At 37.5% G+C, this 23,657-nt stretch overlaps 3 protein-coding genes across 3 annotated transcripts; 2 read left to right on the top strand and 1 right to left on the bottom strand.

Moving 5' to 3' along the window:
- The first annotated feature begins 42 nt into the window (after positions 1–42).
- Positions 43–7,364, top strand: LOC116294046 (uncharacterized). The gene is made up of 9 exons (XM_031701567.2): positions 43–145; positions 1,774–2,027; positions 2,873–2,993; positions 4,116–4,238; positions 4,698–4,820; positions 4,932–4,971; positions 5,090–5,222; positions 5,408–5,703; positions 5,777–7,364. The coding sequence occupies exons 1-9, from the start codon at positions 64–66 to the stop codon at positions 6,000–6,002; spliced, it is 1,398 nt and encodes a 465-aa protein (XP_031557427.2). The 5' UTR covers positions 43–63; the 3' UTR covers positions 6,003–7,364.
- Positions 7,365–8,037: 673 nt separating this feature from the next.
- On the bottom strand, positions 8,038–16,376 carry LOC116294045 (DBH-like monooxygenase protein 1). The gene is made up of 14 exons (XM_089033183.1): positions 15,742–16,376; positions 13,549–13,695; positions 13,187–13,354; positions 12,822–12,905; positions 12,532–12,720; positions 12,295–12,397; positions 11,420–11,586; positions 10,742–10,814; positions 10,476–10,561; positions 10,061–10,099; positions 9,916–9,975; positions 9,631–9,761; positions 9,131–9,284; positions 8,038–8,869 (listed from the first exon to the last, which is right to left on the bottom strand). Exons 1-14 carry the CDS (start codon positions 15,796–15,798, stop codon positions 8,693–8,695), a joined length of 1,635 nt encoding a protein of 544 aa, XP_088889309.1. The 5' UTR covers positions 15,799–16,376; the 3' UTR covers positions 8,038–8,692.
- Positions 16,377–16,735: 359 nt separating this feature from the next.
- Positions 16,736–23,550, top strand: LOC116294058 (uncharacterized). The gene is made up of 6 exons (XM_089032233.1): positions 16,736–16,861; positions 21,175–21,300; positions 22,365–22,394; positions 22,601–22,636; positions 23,025–23,116; positions 23,385–23,550. Exons 1-5 carry the CDS (start codon positions 16,807–16,809, stop codon positions 23,078–23,080), a joined length of 303 nt encoding a protein of 100 aa, XP_088888359.1. The 5' UTR covers positions 16,736–16,806; the 3' UTR covers positions 23,081–23,116; positions 23,385–23,550.
- Positions 23,551–23,657: the final 107 nt, after the last annotated feature.

Here is a 23,657-nt window from a genome sequence, read left to right as displayed (position 1 = left end):
ACTATTTTTGAAAGTCTCTTCTTCGACGCTTTTCATTCACCTGTCAACGTTCGCAATCCAAGGATGTCTTGGACGATGGAGTTTTTCTACAAAGTGATAGCAGGTTTTATCTTCACTCTTCTGATGATGATCTCTCATTCTGAAGGTATATTGGACAAAATTTACTATTGTTATTAGACAGACGTTTTCTATCGTTTCCCTTCATTTTAATAAAACACAAGTATTCTTACAGTAATGATGAAAAGGTAAATTACTCCGACGAAGGACTAGCGTCCGAAACGTCAGTAAGTTCTTTCATCTTTTCACGGTGTATAATTTACCTTTTCATCATTACTGTTTCATTAGAAACACCGACGCAGCTCACACTAGTTTTTAGCTAGTTATATCTTTTACTCCGACGAAGGACTAGCGTCCGAAACGTCAGTAAGTTTTTTCATTTTTTCATCTTTTCACGGTGTATAATTTACCTTTTCATCATTACTGTTTCATTAGAAACACCGACGCAGCTCACACTAGTTTTTAGCTAGTTATATCTTTTCACAAGTATTCTTATATCTATCTACTTGCAGAATTTTTCCATTTTATTTCGCTAGTTCTGGGTAAATTTTGCTTGTCAATTGGAGTTTTTAAATTGACGTTAAAACGTTTCCCGTAAAACAGTTGACAGCAAATTTATTTTTGTACATTTTTGTGTTTTGTTTTTTTTTTTTCGTTTGGAAAATACACCTTGCATTGAACACTCGACATGCTTTACTGAAATTTAAGTTGAATAGAGAAGAGCTAGATATATAAAAATTTTTCCAATCCTTGGGTTATTTCAGTTTTTTGAATGACTTCCTATAGCTTAAAAAATTGAATGAATAATGAATAAGCGAGAGAGTAGATGAGTGAATATTGGAAGATGGCATTCACAATGATGAAACTATTTTGAATATCAGAGAAAAATTCAGGAATATTTTAACATATAATATTATGAATATTTTTTTATTTTTTTATATTTTTAGGTATTTAATATTATGACTATATTTTGCTTTTTCTCTTTTTTTTATTTTATTTGTTATTTATTCATTTACTATTGATATTCATTCTTCCTAAAGTTTCATAACTTTTAATTTAAAAAATGTTTATGACATATTTATTGTCATGTGGCCAACATGACTGCTGAGAAACCCCATCAGTTGCAAAAAAAATCCACAAGTTTTTTGTATTTTCCACTACAAAGCATTCAAACATTCCATAAATGAAAAGAAAATTACAATTTTTATCTTTTGTTTTTTGTTCATATATATATCTCTCTCCACACTCTTCATCGCTAACCAACATCGGAGGGACGTAAAAGAACCACTGAGGACGTAAAGAAATCCCGGCAGTGACCATCTCTCATGCTTGTAAATTGCATAAAAGCAATCTGTCATTCACAACACAATGTTTATATCCATATAGAAAGGGCGCTATATAATGAGTTTTCTAAGATAATCAAAGTACATTATATGAAAAATTCAGTTAAATTTACGAACTAGTTTTGCGAAGCGAGCGAGAATAAAATGACCAAAATTCGCTCTGAATTAGTTTGGTTCCACTCCAAGTACCTGCAGTGTGTAGGATTTTTTGGGACAAGATTTTAATTCCATTGGGAAAACTGCTACAACGGTGATTGCATGGTTCGATTGATTCGGAACTATATATACGACGATATAGACTTATTAATTTTTCCAAAAGATAAAAAGATACTTTGCCAAACCCGCAAATGTCATTGTTTTATTCTTTCTATAGGGTTGTGTCGCCACTTTACTGTTAACAGGATTTTACCAGGAAAGGCCATGATAAATCACACATTTAATAGCATCTATCCAGTAGATGACAGAAACCTCTGTGCAAGCATATGTTACTTGCAACTGCTGTGTTTTTCTTATAATTTCTGTGAGGACTACATCGATGGGCCTTTGTGTGAGCTGTTAGACTCTGACTACATTCGTCACGGAGAAAACCTGGTAGAGAAAGCAGGCTGTACTTTCTACGGGTCAGAGGTGAGGCCAAGAGTTCACTGTTATAGAGGATATTACATGGGCGCGCGGAGATACGAATTTTATCTTCGAGTGTTCAATTGATATCGATATTAAAATTTGTATCTCCAAGCGGCTATGTAATGTTATGTGGTTAAATGTAATTTAGGCAAAGTTAGACTCGAGGTCAATGACATCTCGCAGTAACGTTGTCCCGACGCATATCGCTATCTTCCGCTGTCAACGCGCATTTATTACCTCACGCTATCGTTGATCGACTCAGCTAGCAAGTTGTTTATAGCACGTCGCAATCTATTCTAGTCGATCTCTGTGGCCTGTCTGAGATATGGATCATAGCTATCATTACGAAATACGATAAGACGATACACACGTGATCACGCTAGCTTAATGCCAACCACGCGAACCTTTACTCGCCATCACTATCGCTAGCACTTGCTATACGACGCTATTACGCTATTACGCTACAACACGAGTTTAATTTTCCCGCCCGCCATCCCTACCACTGGTACAGGTAAGTAGAGGTAAGTATTCCATTGACTGATCGCGGTCAATGTGACAGGGGTTTGGTGGGTGGTGACAGGGTGACCATGGTTACCGCTAATTTGTGCCGGGCTCCGCCCATCCTACCGAATAAGCACCTAACGCCAAGCTCATCATTAACGATGAATTTAACTGTTTATTATATAGATATCGATGAAACTTAAATAAAACAAAAGCTCAAAAATTCTTAATTAAAAGAGCAAGCCGATTCAACAGCGATATTTCATCGATATCTATATAATAAAAATACTTATATTCCTTTCTTTGGGTGGAAATGAATTCTATTGGGCACTAATGTTTTGTTCCAGTCATCGTGTTCCAGTTATCCATGCTCTAACAATGCTACATGTCAGGGAGATTTCCCTGACGAAGACCAACCATATCTTTGTGTGTGTCCACAAGGATTTACAGGACGATACTGCGAAATTGGTACGTATTTAAAGCGCACCCTGAACCCCTGATACAATACTTTCAGTATTTTAGATGGGATTTATGTTTCTTCAAGCAAATTGTTTTCGGGAAAAAATCACATTTTTAATAACTATCCAAGCAGCAAAAACACCTTCATACTTTCAATGTTGATTTACATAAAGTAAATAGTTGGATGGTGAAATATTTCTTCATTTGAATGCTGCGTCTTTAAGTTATGAAGGTTTATACTTCCAATATGACTGTGACGTCATCCTAGGTTTCATAAAATACACGAATATTAATTATTGCTTCTTACAAACACTATTTAAAAAGCATCATCATTATAGAGTACTCACCCTAAATCCGTGAAACAAATACTAATTTTTAGCACTAAATAGTGATAATTAAACAATAGAAAACAAAGGATTCTGTATGAAATAGTACTAATTAGTACTATTTAATGTTCACGGTTTTAGTGCGTGCACTCTACTCAGAGTTTCCACAATGTTTATTGTAAATTAACATATTGGAGATATAACCCTTCATAAATTAAAGATGCAACACTCAAATGAAGAAATATTTCACCTATGAATTGTTCAGTTTTGGTATAATTATTGCGGGACTGGGGATTCTATTTAAGACCCCGTCCACACGTATCCGGAAATTTTTGTATCCGCAAATTTTTTTTTGCGGTTACGGGTTGCGTCCACACGTGTCCGCGAATTTTTGTATCCGTATCCAGAAATTTTACGAAAACGGATACGTGTGGACGGCTGAAAACGATTCGAATACGCTGCGTGTGGACGCAAACATTTTCGTATCCGCAAAAAATAATTTGCGGATACAAAAATTTCCGGATACGTGTGGACGGGGTCTTAAAAAGCTCAACGAAAAAGGCGAAAACAATTGCAGTTTCCATAGACCTTTTATGAGATAGCGAACATGGTGCATTGTGGTCTAGCTAGGGTAGAAACATCTTTTGTTCAATCATGCCTTATATGGTGTTGTTTGTACCGAACCTAGACCATAATGCATCTTGTTTATTGAACTCAGAAAAGGCCTACGTGGTCTCAATTTGTGTCTTAACATTGTAAAACACGAAATGTCGCAATGGAATGTTCATTATATTTGTATTTTTAGAAATTAATGAATGTCTGACTGGAGCTCATTTGTGTCACGTGAATGCTACGTGCACACATGCCATTGGTGGACACAACTGCACATGCAAGAAGGGTTTCTATGGCAACGGAATCCAATGCAATGGTATGGGACTTGTATGTAAATATCATGTTTTTGAGTGTGGATTCGTTTATTTTATTTTATTATTTATGTAGTTTGCCACATAAAAAACTTTTCATCGCTAATCACCACCGCAAAGTACAGCAGTGGCGCAGCTCAATGGGGTCGAACTGAAAGCATGTTACATAAGCAGGGAAACCCCACTAAGAGAAGCTTTACTATGTTGAGAAAGTGAAGAAAGAGTCACTCTGAAACAACTCTGATTGATCGCCTAAATGACAATGAATGTACGAATGGTACTCATAACTGTCACGTGAATGCCACGTGCAGCAAATTGATTGGTAGATATGGATGCACGTGCAAGAAGGGCTTCTTTGGCGACGGAGTCCAATGAAATCGCATGGTCCTTACATGTTCATGTCATGTTATTTAATTAGTTTAAAGTGAAGACTTACTCTAAAACAACTCTGTTTGAAACACTAGATGAGGATGAATGCACAGATGGTATTCATGACTGTCACGTGAATGCCACGTGCAGCAACGTGATTGGTGGATATCGATGCACGTGCAAAGATGGTTTCCTGGGTGACGGCTCTTTTTGTCTAAGTAAGTGACACACTTTATAATGATAAATTGAATACACGACCCTTCCTCGCCCCTCCCTCCCTCTCAATGTTGCTCGACCAATCACTATTGATCACGTATTTGGTAATTTAGAACCCAAGTCATGCGAGGAGCTCAAACTACTTCTACCAGAGTGAGTACATCAATAAAACAACGTTTTTCATTCTAGAAGTATGTGTCCTAGCTGTTAGCTTAGCAATACAGTAAACTTGATCTTAAGAATCTAATAACTGGCTTTCTATCTCTCTCAGCAACACCACTCAAGGGTTATACGACCACGAACCCGTGGGGGGAGGAGTAGCCAAAGTATTTTGCTCCTTTGAATCGTACTCTGAGTGTGGTGCAGGCCCGTGGACGCTGGCCATGAAAATTAACGGCAGATTGGTAAGAAATGATTATTAGTTAAGGATTATATGTTGCTTCATTAACTAGTTGGCAATTCTAAGAACTGCAATAATAGTGCAACAATAGGAAGAAATTTGTGCAAATTTGTCGGGAATTTCTGACAAAGTCTTTTTTTAAGGTATTCATTCTAACAGACCACAATTTATCCTCTTTTTTTACAATAGAATAATTTCAAGTACGATTCGATACACTGGAACCAGAAATCAGTGTTCAACCCAAATGGAAGTTTCGGTGGACTGGATGGAGAAGAGACTGTATCCCCAGCATATTGGACCACACCCCTAACAAAGGTATGTCTGGGCATGAAGCACAACAATGTACTTACCTGGATCCTTATAAGCATCAACGCCCCGTCTCTGTACGATGTTATGGCCAACGAGAGGAATGTCATGACTTATCTGGGTGAACAAAAGTGGAGATCGTTGCTACCGAAAACATCTTTGGAAGCAAACTGTAACATGTAAGTCCTTATACCATTTTTCGTAGTGCAAAGCACACTGAATATAACGTGTTTTTTTTTCTCGTTCCCGCAGGGAAGGGTTTAATCTGAGATGTGAAAAAAATCCAAACACTAGGAGACTTCGTTTAGGTTTTTTTACCAATAACGAAGATAACTGTTTGTCCTGCCAGTCTTATGTTGGTTTGGGTCCCGTGGTCAAGCAAAGCAACGTGCCAACCTGTGGTAATCATGCGGTGGAAAGGAATGCCGATTTTGGTCCTCAAAATTACGCTGCCTTTTGCTATATTCTGATACAATGAATCAAAACTAAATTGAATAATCTCGATTTGTGAGTTTGCATGAGACCAAAGAAAATGACTAATTCAATAATTTTGCAATTTAGGCAAAAGTAGAGTTAGAATAATGAATTTGATGCTAAAAAAGCTGGTGAATGAATTTATCATCATCATCATGTATCACCATCATTTATCATCATCATCATCATCATGTATCATCATCATGTATCATCATATCATGTATCATCATCATCATGTATCACGTATCATCATCATCATCACTATCAGCGTGATAATGTACTCTCATTATCATGCATCATCATTATCATGTATTATCATCATCATCACTATCATCATGTATTATTTTCATTATCATTCATCGCCATCATCAGTCATCATCATCATCCTCATTTTATCATCATCACTATCATTATGTTCAATTTTTATTATTTATATCATGCATCATCATCATCATTATGTATCATCATGATCGAACGACTGAAGTTCGATTGAATTTTTTTGCTTTGAAAAAGCATGCCATTCAGGAATTGTTCTTATGGTTTTAACTTTAGACTGGTTAGTTTTGGCAAACTGGCAAATTCTTGAAAGTGTGGCTAACATGGAAATAAAAAAGAAATGCCACAATTTCCATCGAAAAAATGTGTGATTTCTTTTCGTATTTTCATATCATGTTCCAGCTGCTGAGCTGGGCGAACGCGGCGCTCAAAGCAAGAGTGGACAACATGACAGGCCATAAGCATTTTTGGAGCTTGTAAGAACAAAGCAGACGTGGAAGAAAAGCTAGTGAAATCGTTCTTATTTTTCCCTTTCTGCTTCTTGCAGGCACTTGAATTTTAGTCAAAAGAAAACACAAAAATATGCAAAAGTTGGGTTAATTAGCCTGGGCCATGAGGGCCAGCTAAACACGCTGTGGCTGAAACAAAATTCACCGCTCAGCTAATTAGCATCGCACTGACCAAGATAATTCTAAGTAGGATCCATGTATGTTATAGTGTTTGCATCTTGTTTTTGCATTTCCTGCTGTCCTGGATCGCTACAGATCGATTCAGATTAATACAAAAATGGTATAACTACAGAAATATATATTGCTGTATGGCTCGTTTTGACAAAGAGTTCCAACTAGACCGTCCTGTTTCCCCACAAGCTCGAAATTATTTCAAAGTTAACTAAATCAAGAACGAGCTTTTCCTACTTAACGTCATTCCGTCACCGAGAAAACAAGTGAATGTTTATCTTACCCTATCTTGCGCTGGACATAGTCTTGTTCTTGTTTTTGTTCCTGTAACAACCATCCTCTTATAAGCTTTAAAAACACATTTTAAAAGTAAAAAAGATCTAAGTATTTACTCACAGCGCCATGTTTATACATTAAAGCACACGTAACACTCACCAGAACTTATATACAGGCATTTTAAATACTGAATTAGAAAAGAATGTCTTGTTTTCTAGAGACCTTCAAACGTTTTCCGCAGTAAGGTCGAAGATGTTTTTACTTTGCTTTGAGTTTATTTGCATAATTTCAAGCTCGCTCACGTGAAAATCTATGGTTCATTGCAACCAATGGAATCGCTTGGTTTTACTTGACGTCATTTCCTGTCCCGTGCGGAATGTTCATCAGCTGAATAAGCCTGAAGCGAGATGACGTTTTACCCCCGACTCTATACCATAATAGTTTTTAAAATTCTTTCATATTAAAACTTTTGATTCCTTAGAGAATACAGGAACAATAGTCATAATTAAAGAACAAAAGCAGTGTGAAAAGGATTATGGTCTAGAGACGGGGGTAAAACGTCATCTCGCTTCAGGCTTATTGCAAGTTATCAAAACTTTAAAACTCTTTTTCGACAGCACATAACTGTTTGATCACCATTTGGAGCAGATAATATATAGGATTCAAAAACTCGTATCAGCTGATGATTAAAGAAACACCTCATAGGTCTTCGCGTATCTTATTTGAACTATTTGTATTTTGTAACTTGTGCATGGGAATTTTATTATTTCATTACACGTAATTATACTATGTATTTCGTGAATAAAGATATAAGAGAAAATCATAAATAATGAGAACAAAAGACATGATTTTTGATGAAGTTTGCTGCTCATTTTGCCACTGATGCCCATAAAATGGGGTTTTGAATAATGATTTCCCGCTTTAATGAAGAGCGAGTCTGTTTACGATAAAACTTAGTGAATAAGAAACTGATGATCAAATTATACAATAGCACAGTATCTATCTATAAGGCCCTGGCTAAACAAAGAAACATGTTTCCCTAAATGTTTCCTAAGGTGGCAAAACTGTCAGGAAATATCGTTAAACAATGTTTCCATGCGTCTTGGAAACATGAAATGTTTTTGCCGCACAGCGTCTTGGAAGCAAAATTTGTTGCACGCAGCAATTTTTCGCATGTGGCTAAACTGGAAACATCGAGGAAACATGCGCGGGGTAAACATGTTTCCTCCTTCAGCCAGAGCCTAAAGAAACAACTATTGCGAGTATCAAAAACAAGTAGGGAGTGCGCCTGTGCAAAGATAAAACTGAAGAAACTTCATTGAAGTTCAGTCGGTCTGACTTCAGTTAAGCATCAACGTTTTCTCATATGGTGATCATTAACACTGCATTGAGCTAAGTGATCATGTAGATGAAGTGCGACTCAGATAGTGTTCAACCAGAACACGGTAAACAAAGTTTTGAACTACCGCGAGAGAACGCCAGCTCCAAGAGCCCAAATAAACCAGACATCCAATGAAAGATGTATTATGTTGACTCGCAAAGCCGTCGACGAACTGTTTACGTCACAAGCCGAAGGTGGTGGTTGATATGGCTTGTTGAACGCAGTCTTATTGCTCAGGTTCTTTGGGTTAATCCGTTCCTGGAATTGAAGTAAGTATTTAAGATACTCAACGGTAAAATCAACACCTTCAATGCAGTATTTCGTAGATTAAGCTTCAGGGGCGTTGCCAGAATGTTGCATGGGAAGGGGGGGGGGGGGGGGGGAGAGCAAAACAGAACATCAGTAAGTCGCTTGAACGTATCACCTGACTACTTAGGTGTTTGGGTTTCTACAGTGTGAGGGTGTGGGTGCAGGACTCCCTTGGCTACGCCCCTGAGATTGTTCCGTTGTGTGACTTACTGCAAAGTTACTGGGGTTTGCTTTGTTTGAGCAGTCTGATATCAAGTTTTCTTTATCGAGGAAATTTCTCAAATCGTTTGTCAGTTCGTCGGTCCAGTTGGGTTTAGCTGCCACAAGAGGGTTGTACCACCTGTTGGAATGAGCTTTGTAGGACCTAGGAAACAAAACAGATTAAAAAAACAGTCAGTGATTGAATATCTTAAAGTGGAGTGGGTTAATTACAGATGGAAAAAGAGAAGGAAGACGAGAAAGGGGTAAAAGGGCGAGAGAAGGGAAAAAATAGAAAAGGAAAAAAGGATGGGTCAGTACGATGGATGCATGGATGCATGGATGCATGGATGCATGGATGCATGGATGCATGGATGCATGGATGCATGGATGCATGGATGTATGGATGCATGGATGCATGGATGCATGGATGCATGGATGCATGGATGCATGGATGCATGGATGCATGGATGCATGGATGCAAGGATGCATGGATGGAACCAACCACTTACGGGAAGTTTTTTTCGAGAAACCTGTATGCTGCTGGCATGTTGCTACTGCTGCAGCTTGAACCCAGTTCTCTTAACCGTGGATAATACGTCATGATGTTAAGACACATTTCGTCTAAGGTACTAGTGCCTCCCTGCAAATGACAAACCAAATGAATTTTGGGAAATTTTTCCTTTCTTCACAAGTTTTATCCAGACGAGTGCACGCCCGCTTCCATCCATTAGTCCTGGGACACACGCTAAGCCACTGATTACCAAGATCAAAAAATAAGTTCACATAACACTCACAAATGTAGCTGTGGTGTGACCTTTGGTATTGTACTTGCACTGCTGAATTATCTCGTCACCCTGGTATTGAAATGAACATATCCTCAGATCACGTGGTCGAGGCATTAATCAAAATGGGGAACTATTACATAGTGAAACAACTTACGGGTTGGAAGTGAATCTCTTTAGGGTGGATTTGCATCTCCTGAAGAATGAAAACAAACGAACAAATGATGAAATAATAAAATGAAAGAACGAAAGGTGAATGAAGAAATGAAAAAAGGAAAGAAGGAAGGAAGGAACGAGAAAGAAGGAAGGAAGAATGTTGGAAAAGGATAGGAAAGTGAGAGGAACAAAATTAAGTGACTTGCCCTTGTCCCCGTACATTTACGAAGTAAAAAGTGCCTCCATTGTGTAGAAAGAGGGACTTAACAGTCTATGATATTAATGAGCCTATGTCCATTGATTTTAAACTGCAAACTCGTTAATTGAAAACGTTTTCACGGGATTCAGCCGCTGAAGGAGGCGTTGTCATTACAGGATTTAATCAAACATAAAAATAATCAGCGTATCAGCTGTACCTGAAAGTTAAAATCATAGTTGTTATCTCTTGCAATATCTGGTAGCTGAACACCGTCCCTGATGTGTTGGGTCCAGATGGCACGACCTGCGTTGAAAAAATATTTTATATTTAATTTTTGAATATACTCTGCATTGGTATTTAGCTTGCGCTTAGTCAAATGTCGCAAGATAAAATTGTTTAACGTCGATCAGACTGGGAGTGATTGCAACCCATGCTCAACATTCCCTATGGATCCCTGTGTGGTCTTCTGTATCTAGTTCTTACCTGCTACATGTGTGTGTAAATATGAAGAAATGATTTTGATTCCTTTCTCAGGAAGTGGACTGCTTTCAAGGACCTTTTCATGCCAATAGAATTGGACAGGATTAGACAAAAAATCTTTTGATTAATTGATTAATTTCCTAATGGGGGAAATGTATATACGCCGCCCTCTCCCCTCTCTTATGTAAAATTAAGAAAGCAAGCATCCTTTTATTTACTCACCTCCCTTCCCCCTACGACGAAATTATACCTTTTGGGTGCTCTCTTTTCTACAGTATCCTGTAGTGATCCAGTGATCCTCCACTCACCTCCCCTCCCCCTACAACGACAATCTACCTTTTGGGTGCTCTCTTTTCTACAGTATCCTGTAGTGATCCAGTGATCCTTCACTCACCTCCCCCTCCCCCTACAACGACAATCTATCTTTTGGGGGCATTCTTTTCTACAATATCCTGTAGTGATCCAGCGATCCTTCACTCCCCTCCCCTCCCCCTACAACGACAATCTACCTTTTGGGTGCATTCTTTTCTACAATATCCTGTAGTGATCCAGTGATCCGTCACTCACCTCCCCTCCCCCTACAACCACAATCTACCTTTTGGGTGCATTCTTTTCTACAGTATCCTATAGTGATCCAGTGATCCGTCACTCACCTCCCCTCCCCCTACAACCACAATCTACCTTTTGGGTGCATTCTTTTCTACAATATCCTGTAGTGGTCCAGTTTTCCTGGTTGGGTGGTATTACCATCCATGATGTAGCTTCATCCCCCACATTGAAAGTACCAGCATCGTATGTACGCACATCAGACGTATAGTAGAGCGTTACTCCGGAATTGTCGAGCCGTCCTACAACAAACATTCGTAATATTTATGTGTGGCTTTTAACGCACGGCATTAGATCTCTTTGCTACGCAGGGCAACCAGTATTCAAAAGTATACTAAAAGAATGAGGGCGTTAATAAACTCTGTGAATGACCACCGTACTATATAGGGTGAGCGCCTAGTTACACGTGATACTAACCACCCCTTATGGCTATAGTGTTGTGAGGTGTAAACACAACATCACTTACCATCTCTTATGACTATAGTGTTGTGAGGCGCATTCACCACACTCTTAACCACCTCTCATAACTGTAGACCCTATTATGACTGCAGTGTTGTGAGGTGCATACATTTTGACTAGCCACCTATTATAATTTTATCATAGTAAATACCCTTAATTACCTCATACTCTCCTGACTTTCACCCCTTTCTATCTCTGGGGTACAAGCATATCCCGAGAATCCTTCATTTTCTATGACAGCGGAATTATTTATAGCTGAAATATTTTATTCTATAATAAAGAATAACGCAAATATACGACTTTGACTTGCCTGACAAAGTATTTCAATCTAGTTAATTCAGCAATTTATAATGTAATTTGAATAAATAGAACTTGAAAACAATGATGGAGTCTTGTTGACTTCGAAATGTTGCTTTATTTGCGTTATTTTTTATTTTGAATTCTATATCGAAATCTTTGTTAATATTAAATATTTTAGCGTAATATTTTACCTTCTACGTTTTTAGGATTGTCGTAATGAATTTCCATGATAATTACCGAGCCACTGTCGTTCGTTCCCACAGGGTACCCAACGTGTTCAGGATACACAAACGGCTGAAGAAATGAAAGAATTTTTCGTTCAAGAAATGATGGACATGAGAAACATTGATTTTACGAGGTGATTCTATCTGTCAGCCCAAGCAACCATGATGTCCTAAATTAAAGAACACAGATGTTCTATAACTTACCCCAGCACCAACACCCCAGCCATACATGATGTCCCCTAATTTACAATTCAAGATCTCTGCGGGCATATTGGCATAGTCGAGATAGTTTCCAGTGTAGCTAAGCAGGTGATCAGGAACTTTTCCTTTGCATTCATTGATGAGTAAATGATGAACGAAGCCTTCGTTGTCTGGTTGGACTACGGTCTCAAACTGAAAAAAATTGTAAGGCAAGGCAAGGCAAGGCAAGGCAAGGCAAGGCAAGGCAAGGCAAGGCAAGGCAAGGCAAGGCAAAATGTAGCTTGCAAACTCACCCTCACAATGTGTTTCTTTCCTCCAAAATCGGGAAGCCTGAAAAGTCTGCACATGTAGCTGGTATGGAGTTTTGGAATTGTCAACTAGAAGTAACAAGAATATATTTTTTTAAGGTGAGTTTGGAGTGACCCTCCTTAACCATACTCATCAATAAATATTATCATTTGGAAAGACCGAGTTTCTTGCACTTTTCTGTGTTCAAATTAACTAACTGGAATTCCATTTCTGGTGATGAATTCGCATTTTTCCGATGTAAAGAATAAGGTATGTGAACATATCAGTACGTTCAGTCGTCAAACAGCCATTCCAACAAGGATTCTGTGAAAAAATTGTAAATTCAAAAAAACCTGTAACGCTGCCTTACATTGTCCATTAGTACATCTAGTTTTTTCCAAGATGGATCGGGTTTCGATGTTTTCACAAAGTTTAGCAGGAGAATGCTTCTTGATCCTTTATCAGAATGCTTCTTCATGTTGGTGTCAGAGGTGGGATCTTCCTCGTGATACGCAAAAATCACTCTAGTCGTTCCACCCTAAGAAAAGAAAAAGCCCTTTGTATCAATAGAAAAATATACAACTGCAGATCTATAGGAAAAGGGAACTGCACCTGTAACAAAACACACATTGACATACAGTCAACACTGAACAAACATAAAATTAGGCTACGCATACGAAAATAAATATATATCGCTATCACCAACCACTACAAAAACAATTCATAAAGTACCTCAAATTTATAATCTTGACGGTCACAAGTGTCAATCTTTCGGCTAAATTTCATCGTTGTTTTACCGTCTTTTTCCGTGCCTGAAATGAGTTTGTAATCCTGTGAGTCATCCATCGCGGGTACGAAGTAACCTTCGCCATATCGGTCCTGTAAAAACGAAAACAAACTGTTAATGGGTACCAAGAAATAGAGGAGACGATCTAAACCAATCAAAACCCACGCAAAGCAAATCATCCAAGCACATTGCTTAAGTACAAAAACCGGCGTCAAGTACAAAGATGATGATGATGATCAGTGTTGTTGTTGATGATGATGATGATCAGTGATGAAGATGATAATCGATGATGCAGGATGGTGATGATGATGAGTTATGGTCGGGGTGGCTGTTTCTCGTTGTCGTAGTTTAAATCCTTAAAGTTGGTTGCTGGTACTTTAGTTGCTGGTCTATCAATAAACAAGTGCTTCATCCGCGGGACTTAATTGGAATGGGGTTGCCTGCTGGCTGTCTTCTGTAATGCAACTCTGCTTCGTCTGATTCTTCCTTCTGCGGTGTTAACGAGATGGGATCTTGTGGTGTTGTGACGTCTGACTACCGTGGCTTGTTTCTTTTATTTCGATCCTTAATGCTGTATTGAACGTTGATACTCTTGTGGAACGGCTTATTGAGACAAGTTTCAGAACGAATTGTACGTGTAACACTTTCTTCACGAAAAGTATAACTACTTTCCGTACTCATGCAATGACTTGTTCTCTACGAAATAGACCTTTTTCGAGTTCCAACTAATATATACAAATAAAGAATGCACAGCGGCTTCAACAATACAAACACAAATACAAATCACGGACCTTCACTGGAACACATGAATATTCTACACAAATTCGAGGCTAACCTTGAGCAACAGAGAGATAAAAATTGGAGTATTTCTCAATTGTCGCTGTTTTCTTTGTTATTCACAAGGCTTTATTTTTGTTATAACCCTCATTATAAATGCGAGGTCAATATATAGTTAATAGAGAATTTTAGATTTACGTTCACGGCAAACGTGAAACGTCAGTTGACCAGTAAAAAAATCTTTTAAATGACTGAAAAAGAATCGCAAAAAAGTCCAAGTACACCTTTTGCTGTTCATTAACAGCAAAGAAATATTCATTGAAGCGAAGAAGCATTGTCATTAGAGCGAACAGGCATACAATAAGGCGAACGGAGTCTCAATAGTGCGATGGAACGTTCATTAAGAAATTTAGCATTGAATTTGACAATCATGAATATGCTTGCGTGGGTTCATTAACGTTTTCAAACTTTCATTAGCGTTTTGGTGCAGACAATAAACCACAACACACATTCAATACAGTGTTTTGGACATTTATTTACGCAGTACAATATAAGTATATTGTGCTTTTACGATTGTACATTTTCAAAAACAAAAAAGTGAATTTATCCTTGAATGTGCTCTCTATTTAAACATCTTGGACGATATTTTTATATGTGGTTGTACCATTTTATGCATTTCTGTGGATCTTCATAGACCCTCACAAGACGCTATCTGACTTCATTTGGAATTTGGTTTCTTTGTTGAGCCAAAAAAGAGGGATTAAAAAACTCAGAACTGACTTGATATTTATACCTAACGGCGCTTTGCTTGTACGAAATCATATTCACGGCTTGTAAAAAAATGAAAAGACAGTTATGATCCTACAATTCCTAGTGGAAAATATACTTATATTGTATTGCGTAAATAAATGTCCAAAACGCTGTATTGAATGTGTGTTGTGGTTTATTAGGGACCTTAAGCTGCAGGACGGCAACGTGGGCGACAACGTCGGCGAAATTGAAGCGCTTAATTACCGTTCTCGGTAATTAACTCTTAGTACGTATTGCCCGTGTAACACGAAATGGGGTGGGCTCTTGTAAGCAATCAAACCGTGATCATCTCGAAATCAGTATATTGGCTTACTCAGTGGTGTTTCATACATACATACATAGTTTATTCAAGACGCAAATAAGAAGTTACATGAATATTAAAAAAATAAAAGCAAGCACAAGCAAAACATTACATGTGAACAAACCAAAGATGTAATAAACATCTTGAATAAGAAGTTAGGAGGTCATCCCTATGCAAAAACTCCCATACATAAGCTGATCAACACGTAGTAAAAATTACCAAAGCTTTTACCAAGAACACATCAGCTTACCGTTAAATACGGTTTTCCATCCTTTACCCATCCAATCACGATATCAGCTCCCTTCATTCTACCAGTACTGGGTGAGAATCCAAGGCCAAACCATCCAGTAGTAACGGCCTCCACAGCAAACGAGATGCTCTCTTCAGCTTGGTTCACAGTCCAGTAGAGTTTAATCTTCTGTGAAGGATCTAATGCAACGAAATGGTCGTACTCTGAAGAAAGATCTTGCAAGGCTCTGGCCGATAAGACCAAACACCAAGGCTGCGTAAAACAGCGACATCTTAATCATCCGTTAGAACGACTGATAGAAAGTGAATTGCTGAAATGGTGCGTCAGGGATGAGTAGACTCCAAAGTCTTCAAAAGCTTGGAATCTTCATGTTCATAGTTGCTATTCAATCTGTTATTGATAACCAACCTAATTATGCGTGATGTTTCCACATGAAGCATATCATTCCTAGTCAACCATAAGCTATTTGTCTGACAATGCTTGAAAAGTTTGCATAGATATACAGTGTCAGGAATTATTTGATTATTCGGTTTTTCCTTACTCCTCTCAAAATCAATCCTAACTAATTCAAACTGGCTAGAGCTGTGCTCCAGGGTCATAAGGCGGACAGTATAGTAAAGCTGCGCCACTGGTGTACTTGCACTGGTGATTAGTAATACTTTGTTCATAAATACAATAGACCTCTCAAGCCAGATGCCCTAAGGTCCTGAAAATCAGTCTCTCCCACCGAGTACCCTATTCACTAGATTAACACCAAAGGCTCACTTTTGCAAAAAGAGAGAGGAAGAAAGAGGGGTGGAAAGAGAGAGATGGAGATAGGGGAAAAGAGAGTGTGAGAGAATGATACCTGAAACTGTAGTGAGTCACCCTTGGGTACTAAAAATAAATTTTGAAAATAATTATTATTCGGGCTGATTAAGTCATGCGTAGACATTTGATTGACAGCTGTAACAGAGCGTAAACCTGATACGACCCACCACAAGCTTAAGGGAGTCAATCAGTCGTTGCCTTATCATTTGCAGTAGGTGTTCAAGCCACAACGTACGTTCTGTAAAAACTGACAAGATGAAGAATGCTGTCTTTGTTATCTATATTTTACTTGTTGCAAACTACGCTTCAGGTGGGTTTTCTAAGACGATTCCCCCTATCTTGGGGTTGCATTTCACTCGTTATTTCAAAGTGGTAGTTGAAGTTCTTCGTGGCATACGTAGTACCGACTCCAACGTAAGGTTACAGTACGCTGAGCGATCTCTGGACTGCCTCGTTCTTAGAAACTAGTTACCAGTTAAGGTGGCCCAGAGGTACAATACACGAAAACAAAATCAAATGAATGTGATATGTAATAACATTTTTGTACACTAATTATGTACTGTTTAATAAACGAGCAGGAGTGTTTTATAGGGTATAAAACACGAGGCGCAGCCGAGTGGTTTTAGACCCGATAAAACACGATCTGCTAGTTTATTAAACGACTTAAAAAACTCCTGATGTATGTTCTCATACTGTACCGAATTCTTTACGAAATGAACCAAGTTTGATAGAGAAAATCCAAGTTAAAGTTTATGCAAATGAAGACGAATCTATATCAGATATAAAACCTCCTTCATGGTCATGATTTCTATTGTGTTTCCTTCATGAATTATTAATGAGTTTTTTAAAATAATAATAAATTATGATTTATATAGCGCTAATATCCCCATGGTTCAACGGCGCTTTACAAAAAGATCTGATAAAACATATAAAAATATAACTATAAAGGTATTTAGTGTGGTTAAGTGGTGTACGTTAAAATCTTCAAACAATAATAATTACAAACAACTTTATAAATACATACACATTTGATAGACTTTTTTTGCATAAAATTATGAATCAATGATTGAAATAACGTTCAACATTAATTGGCTATTATACATAATAATAATCATGATTAAAGTTTGTTGAAAAGTAAAAACATAGATATCTAAAAAAAACTACTAAAAAAATGCTTGTTGAAAAAGCCAGGTTTTAACCCTTTGCTTGAACTGTGATATTGAAAAAGAGGAGCTAATGTTCTGTGGTAGATCGTTCCACAGTTCAGGAGCCGCATTAGAGAAGGCTCTTCTACCATACTGTTTCAGGTTGTAAGATTGTCTTACTAAAAGATTCTGAGACATTGATCGTAAGGAACGTGATGGAACATAAGGAACCAACAAAACTTCGATTGGATTTTGGTCTTTTCCTAGCCGTCAATCATCTGGCGCCTATTCAAATTACCTTTGAACTTATGCCGCTCTTCTTGAAAATCTGAACGGCTCGAGGATATTCGAAGGAGTTCTAAACGGAAAACGATTTACAAGTAACTGTATTCTTTCTACTAAGTATTGGCGGTCTTATTTTTGCTTGTACTCATAACTTCAGGAAATTTGAGCTACGAGTTCTCATTCCGGCACTGAAAATGTCTCACGATTTTGTTGACAGAATCAAATGAGGTAAACTAGCTTTCGACTTCTTTCTTCAAAACATTTGACTGCAAATTAACTCTGTACTTGAAAGCAAATCATTTCAGTGGTTTTGATAATATTTTGAGAATTACAAATGTTTCGATCTACTCTCCCTGCATTATTACGAACTATCGATAGCATGAGAAGGGTTGAAGGGTTTCACTGATCATGTTTGGGGTTTCATTTGCATAGGCGCCAGATGATTGGCGGCTCGGAAAAGACTAAAACCAAATCGAAGTTTTGAAACGGCGGGTCGCGATGCAACGAATATGGCTGTAAGCAAAAACAAAAGATCAACTGGAAATAACATAATCTGTACGATTTTAATGAAATACACTTAATTCTTGTATGAAAAATTATAAAGACATATAGAAAACACCAATATTGGCATCATAACGCAATTTGTTTTCTTGATTTCGTAAATATTTTTATACTGATCATACAATGTCCTATATGTTTGACTTCCATCGTGGCAGATTCATGCTATTGTTAGTTTATTTTTCGAAATTTTTTGTCTTAGGACGCAAATGAATACCCATGCAGGAACGCAATTGAATGTTTTTGAATATCTAAACTTTGTTATTGAACATTCGCAGCACGCAATTGGGTGTGGATATGGTGCAAATGATTGTATTTACGGTTTATGGACTGATGTTTAGCACAAATGATTGCGTGCTTTCTCGTATTTAGTTTGATTTTGTTTCACGGTTTAAGGTGACTGCCTACTTTTGAAAATTGATTTAAACTTTTTTTTAAACTTCGATTATTCGAATTGAAATTTAATGCTGATTCCAAATCTGGAAAGAAAAATTGGGTGTCCTGAGCTTGCTTTCGAGATAATCAGCATTTAATGGAAGCCTACGCGCGAGCTTTTGGAGTAAAAATTGCGCCACCGGAAGTGATTAGAAAAAAATTAAGATTCATAAGATAATAGATATTTGCCGACTATATGATTGCACGAACGAAGGCTAGTCAATCCCTCTACAATAATACATGGATATTTTCGACAAAAAGACAAAGAGATACATTGATTTGTCATATTTTGTAGTTTCGGTGCTCTTAAGAAATCTCAAAGTCGAACAAAAATCCATACAAAAATATATTTTTTCACGTGTTCCTGATTTAAACTTTTCCTAAAATGTTGATATAACCTAGACTTTTAGGAGTTTTTTCGAATGAGCTATCAAAAAATAGAGTCCCGTGCAAAATTTGAGGGTTTTGCCCTGTTGAAGCTCAAAACGCTTATGGTTCTTCAATAAAATCTTGTAGATTTTTCAGCGATTTTTGAGCGCGCGCACATCGTGGGCTCAAATCGAACGTTCAAAAGTAGGCAGCCACCTTAATTGCGAATACAAATTCAAATACACGAATACAATAGCGCAGCGCAACCGTGACGTCATAAAAACGAAGACAATGGCGAAATTCGGACAAACAAACTTACAAGTTTACTTACAGCAGATAATTTTCACAGCCGATCGCAGTAGATCTTAGTTTACATGGGTTATTATTGTAACTTTAAGTAAAAATAATGAAATCGGTTCGTATAATCCTCGTAGCGGTTAAAAAGAATGCAATGTTTGTCCGAATCTTCAAGCTATTTTTAGAATCAGTGCGCTACGCTATTCATTGATGCATGAAAGCATATTTCAACGGCCCGCAAGTGCAATGCACGAACAAAAGTTCGAAATACTCAAATACAATATAACGGAAAGATAACAACGCTTTTGATTGGCTATTGAACATTCTTGAAATATTTCCCACGGTTTTTCGATTCGCACTGTAATTGTGCTGGTTTGTAACTTCCAGTTCAGCTAGAACTACAACCTTAGACCTTTCCCTCTCCCCCCAAGAATCTATGTTCTCAACGAGTGTAATGTATATATTTCATATGAGAATTTTTCATTTTTAGTATCAGGAATGGATGTCATCAGTTACTGAACTAAATTATGCAGGATGACAAGTTGGCTCTTTCTTGGTGTAGCAAGGCACCTGCAGCATGAAGACAATAATAAAAATATATATATAAAAAAAAAATCAAATCAAATCAAATCAAATCAAATAAAATATATATATATATAAAAAGCCAACGATAATGATTTGGAGCTAATCAATACCCCGCAATACAAAAACCCTAACCCAGAATGTAATAAAGCTTGCTGCACCAAGAAAGACCCGACACGTCTAAATGGTGTTGTTGTCCTTGCTTGCTTATTTTTTAAGGTGGAACCTACCTCCCTAAACGTTTTCTCCAAAATTTGGACAAGAAGAGCTGTAGAAATTTCACTACCATCTAGATAAAGCTCTGGTCTATAGATGTAGGAAGTTTGAAGAAAAAACTTGGAGCCGTTTTGAAGAAAATGGCGAATATGTGATTTTTAGCAAAACTCTCATATTTGAGGTTTACAACGACAATTCGTAAGAAAACATTTATTCCATGAGTTTTTTTAAGCTTTGATGCTGATTTTTCGTAAGTACTAGATGATAAGATTCTGAAAATTTCAGAAAATTCGTAGCTACAGCTATCGGTTTCCTCATTAGCTTCTCTTGGTATATTCTCTTTGCTGTTTCATTGTTATTCTTTATATCTCGAGGAATCTTGAGTCACGTTGGTTGCACTTCAAGAATAGAAAAAACATATTTATCTTACTAGGACTTGCAAATTGCAAATAAATCAGTTGAAGGTGGAGAAAATGCAGTTTTTATTCCCATCGCTAGGGAGGATCACATCATTTTCAACGCACAAAATCCCCCCGCTAACAAGTCCTTAAGAAGTGGGGACAAATGCATTGTTCCAGGAAACATGGCTGCTACGTTACTATGTCCTTATTTTGCTATGAAATTAGTCAGTAAAAAAAGAAACTCAAAAGCTAGCCAGGGTCATTTGGATAATAGAGGAACATCACTAAAAACGTACTTGTAATAACCTACACTCTTCACTATTATATGGTTTAAGGTGCAGTGACATCGACGCCGACGCCAACGCCATCTGCGTCGTCAACGCCAACTGCGTCGTCAACGCCAACGCCAACATCATCGTTCTCACCAACACCTGCCAGTCCGGGAGTTGCATCAAGGAGTGGTAAGCTCCACATTTTGGATAGATTTGCTAGTCTATTTTATTAAGAGGTCACAGCTTGTTCATAAGGGGGACAGAATGGTGAAGAGAACGTATAAGGAATAGTTCAAGTTTATTCTGCATCTGAATAGACTATCTGATATGTCTGGTTCTCAAACATTTTAACAAACCTGTGTTTATCTTATAATATATATATGTTATAATTATTTGGTGGCCATGATTGCTTTTCTATAAATTAAAAAAAAAATGGATTTTTCGCAGCTTTCTTTGTCACGGTGTTGTTGCGGTTTTTCGGTACTATTTTCATGTCGTTTGTGCCAGTGAGTACAAAAATAGGAATTTCGAAAAGCAAATCGAATCTCGAGCTATATATTCACCAAAGATTCCCTATCTTTTCCTTGAAATATCAAATTAAGAAAAATCTTTGGTTGCAAAGGACATTTCTCGAATTAACTAGAGTTTCGATCATCAAAAAATGACTCCATGTTGGATTTGATAAAATAGAGTGAAGGTATGAAAACATCAAGTCTTTAAAATTTAAATTTCGTAAATTTTGTAAACTTCGGGAAAGCTCTTGTTTTATATGCTACATAATCTTTGAAGGAATGATTTGTTCACACATGAATAATCACCTTAAATAACCTAAACATTCAAACCACCAAGGTTAAACTCGTCTAAATACGTGATGTAAATAGAATCTCAGATTGTATTACCTGGTTATATAAGGATGAGCAATATAACTACTTCTGTGCATTCAATCTTGTACTTAGTTGTGAACAAGGCTAAGGTTAATTGCAGTTCGGATTGTACTGGGAGGTACAGACCTAAGTAAGGACAGTGGCCAAGTAAGGAATCCCGACTGACAGCCACACCGACTAAGGAAAGTCCTTCTGGTCAACCTGACTCTGCTCTAGTTTGAGTAGTTAGATCTGACACTCAACTTGTATAAACGTCTAAGACGAGGTTCAATAAAACGAGTGGCTCGAGAGACCAGAGATCCCTCCCGTTTCATTGTCCTACACTCTTGTATGTGGTCACTCAATTAAAAATTTAATTCTCTGTTGCAGTCACATCGTCCACTCATTCTACTACTGCAAGTAAGTAGAAATATACTATTGTTTAGCATTACTAATAATAGCCCTCTCCATATTCATCAGTAGGAAGAGTCAACGGCTAAAAGTCAATTGATTTCCCGGGGGGGGAGGGTTTATGAGGGTATGGTTGTTATGCATTTTGGATAAGATACGAATATATTACATTGTTTTCTGATTCTTGATTTGTTTTTGTTTTTTGTTGAACAAAGAAATGAACCCAACAACACGTGCAGACGCTTCTGCAAGTAAGTTGTAGAAAAAGATAATAAAAACAAAAATACAGAGAGAAAAAATTACAAAAAGGAAAAAACAACATAAAAAAAAGAAAGATAGAAATTTTATGAAGAAGGGATGGTTGAGTCGTTAAATGATGGGGAAAATAAAAAAATGGATGTATAAATAAAAAGATGGCCAACAAAGAAAGAAAGAAAGGAAGGAAGAAAGAAAGAAAGAAAGAAAGAAGAAAGAAAGAAAGAAAGAAAGAAAGAAAGAAAGAAAGGGAGGGAGGGAGAGGGAGGGAGGGAGGAAGAAAGGATGGACGGACGGACGGACGGACGGACGGACGGATGGATGGATGGTTGTCGTTACCTTGGTTAAATATGACTGATATGTGTCATTCATGTTCATTGACAGTAACCGCAATGGCTGGAGTTGTTGCATCTTGCCTTGGCTTGTACTATTTGTTTTAATCCCTATTCCAGGAATTTTACAGTGGAATACTTTAAGTAAGTTATAATGAACGTCAGTCAAGTCGGTCGATCAGTCAGTCGATCAGCCAAGTCAGTCAGTCGATCAGTCGATCAGTCGATCAGTCAATCAGTCAATCAGTCAGTCAGTCAGTCAGTCAGTCAGTCAGTCAGTCCAGTCAGTCAGTCAGTCAGTCAGTCAGTCAGTCAGTCAGTCGGCCTGTCTTTTAAGCAGTCTAGTCGGTGACATTTTTTTATCATTACATTCACTTACATTGTTAATAATTCCGTTTTCTTTGTTTCATAGGCACCTTCAGGGAAAAGCTAAAAGCACAAACTACGTTTTGCAATGTTTTGTTCTACTTTCTAACATTTCTATGCACATTTGTAACATTGTATGCATTTACAACTACACACAGCACGGCAGACAAGTATATTATTTCTTTTATAAAATAAAAATCAAGAGAACCGTTCCTAATGACGAACTTTGTCTCGCGCGGTTGCATGGTGTGTGCAATCATAAAGCACGCACACCAGCCAATCAGGAAGCGGGATTTATGAACAGTTGATTAAATCCAGT

Source organism: Actinia tenebrosa, unplaced genomic scaffold (assembly GCF_029948245.1).
Source record: "Actinia tenebrosa isolate PJP-AT-01 unplaced genomic scaffold, QUT_ActTen_1.0 PGA_scaffold1__47_contigs__length_23844297, whole genome shotgun sequence".
NCBI classification, from domain to species: Eukaryota; Metazoa; Cnidaria; class Anthozoa; order Actiniaria; family Actiniidae; genus Actinia; species Actinia tenebrosa.
Note: the sequence above shows the minus strand (reverse complement) of the source record. Positions and strands in the feature narration are given on the sequence as shown.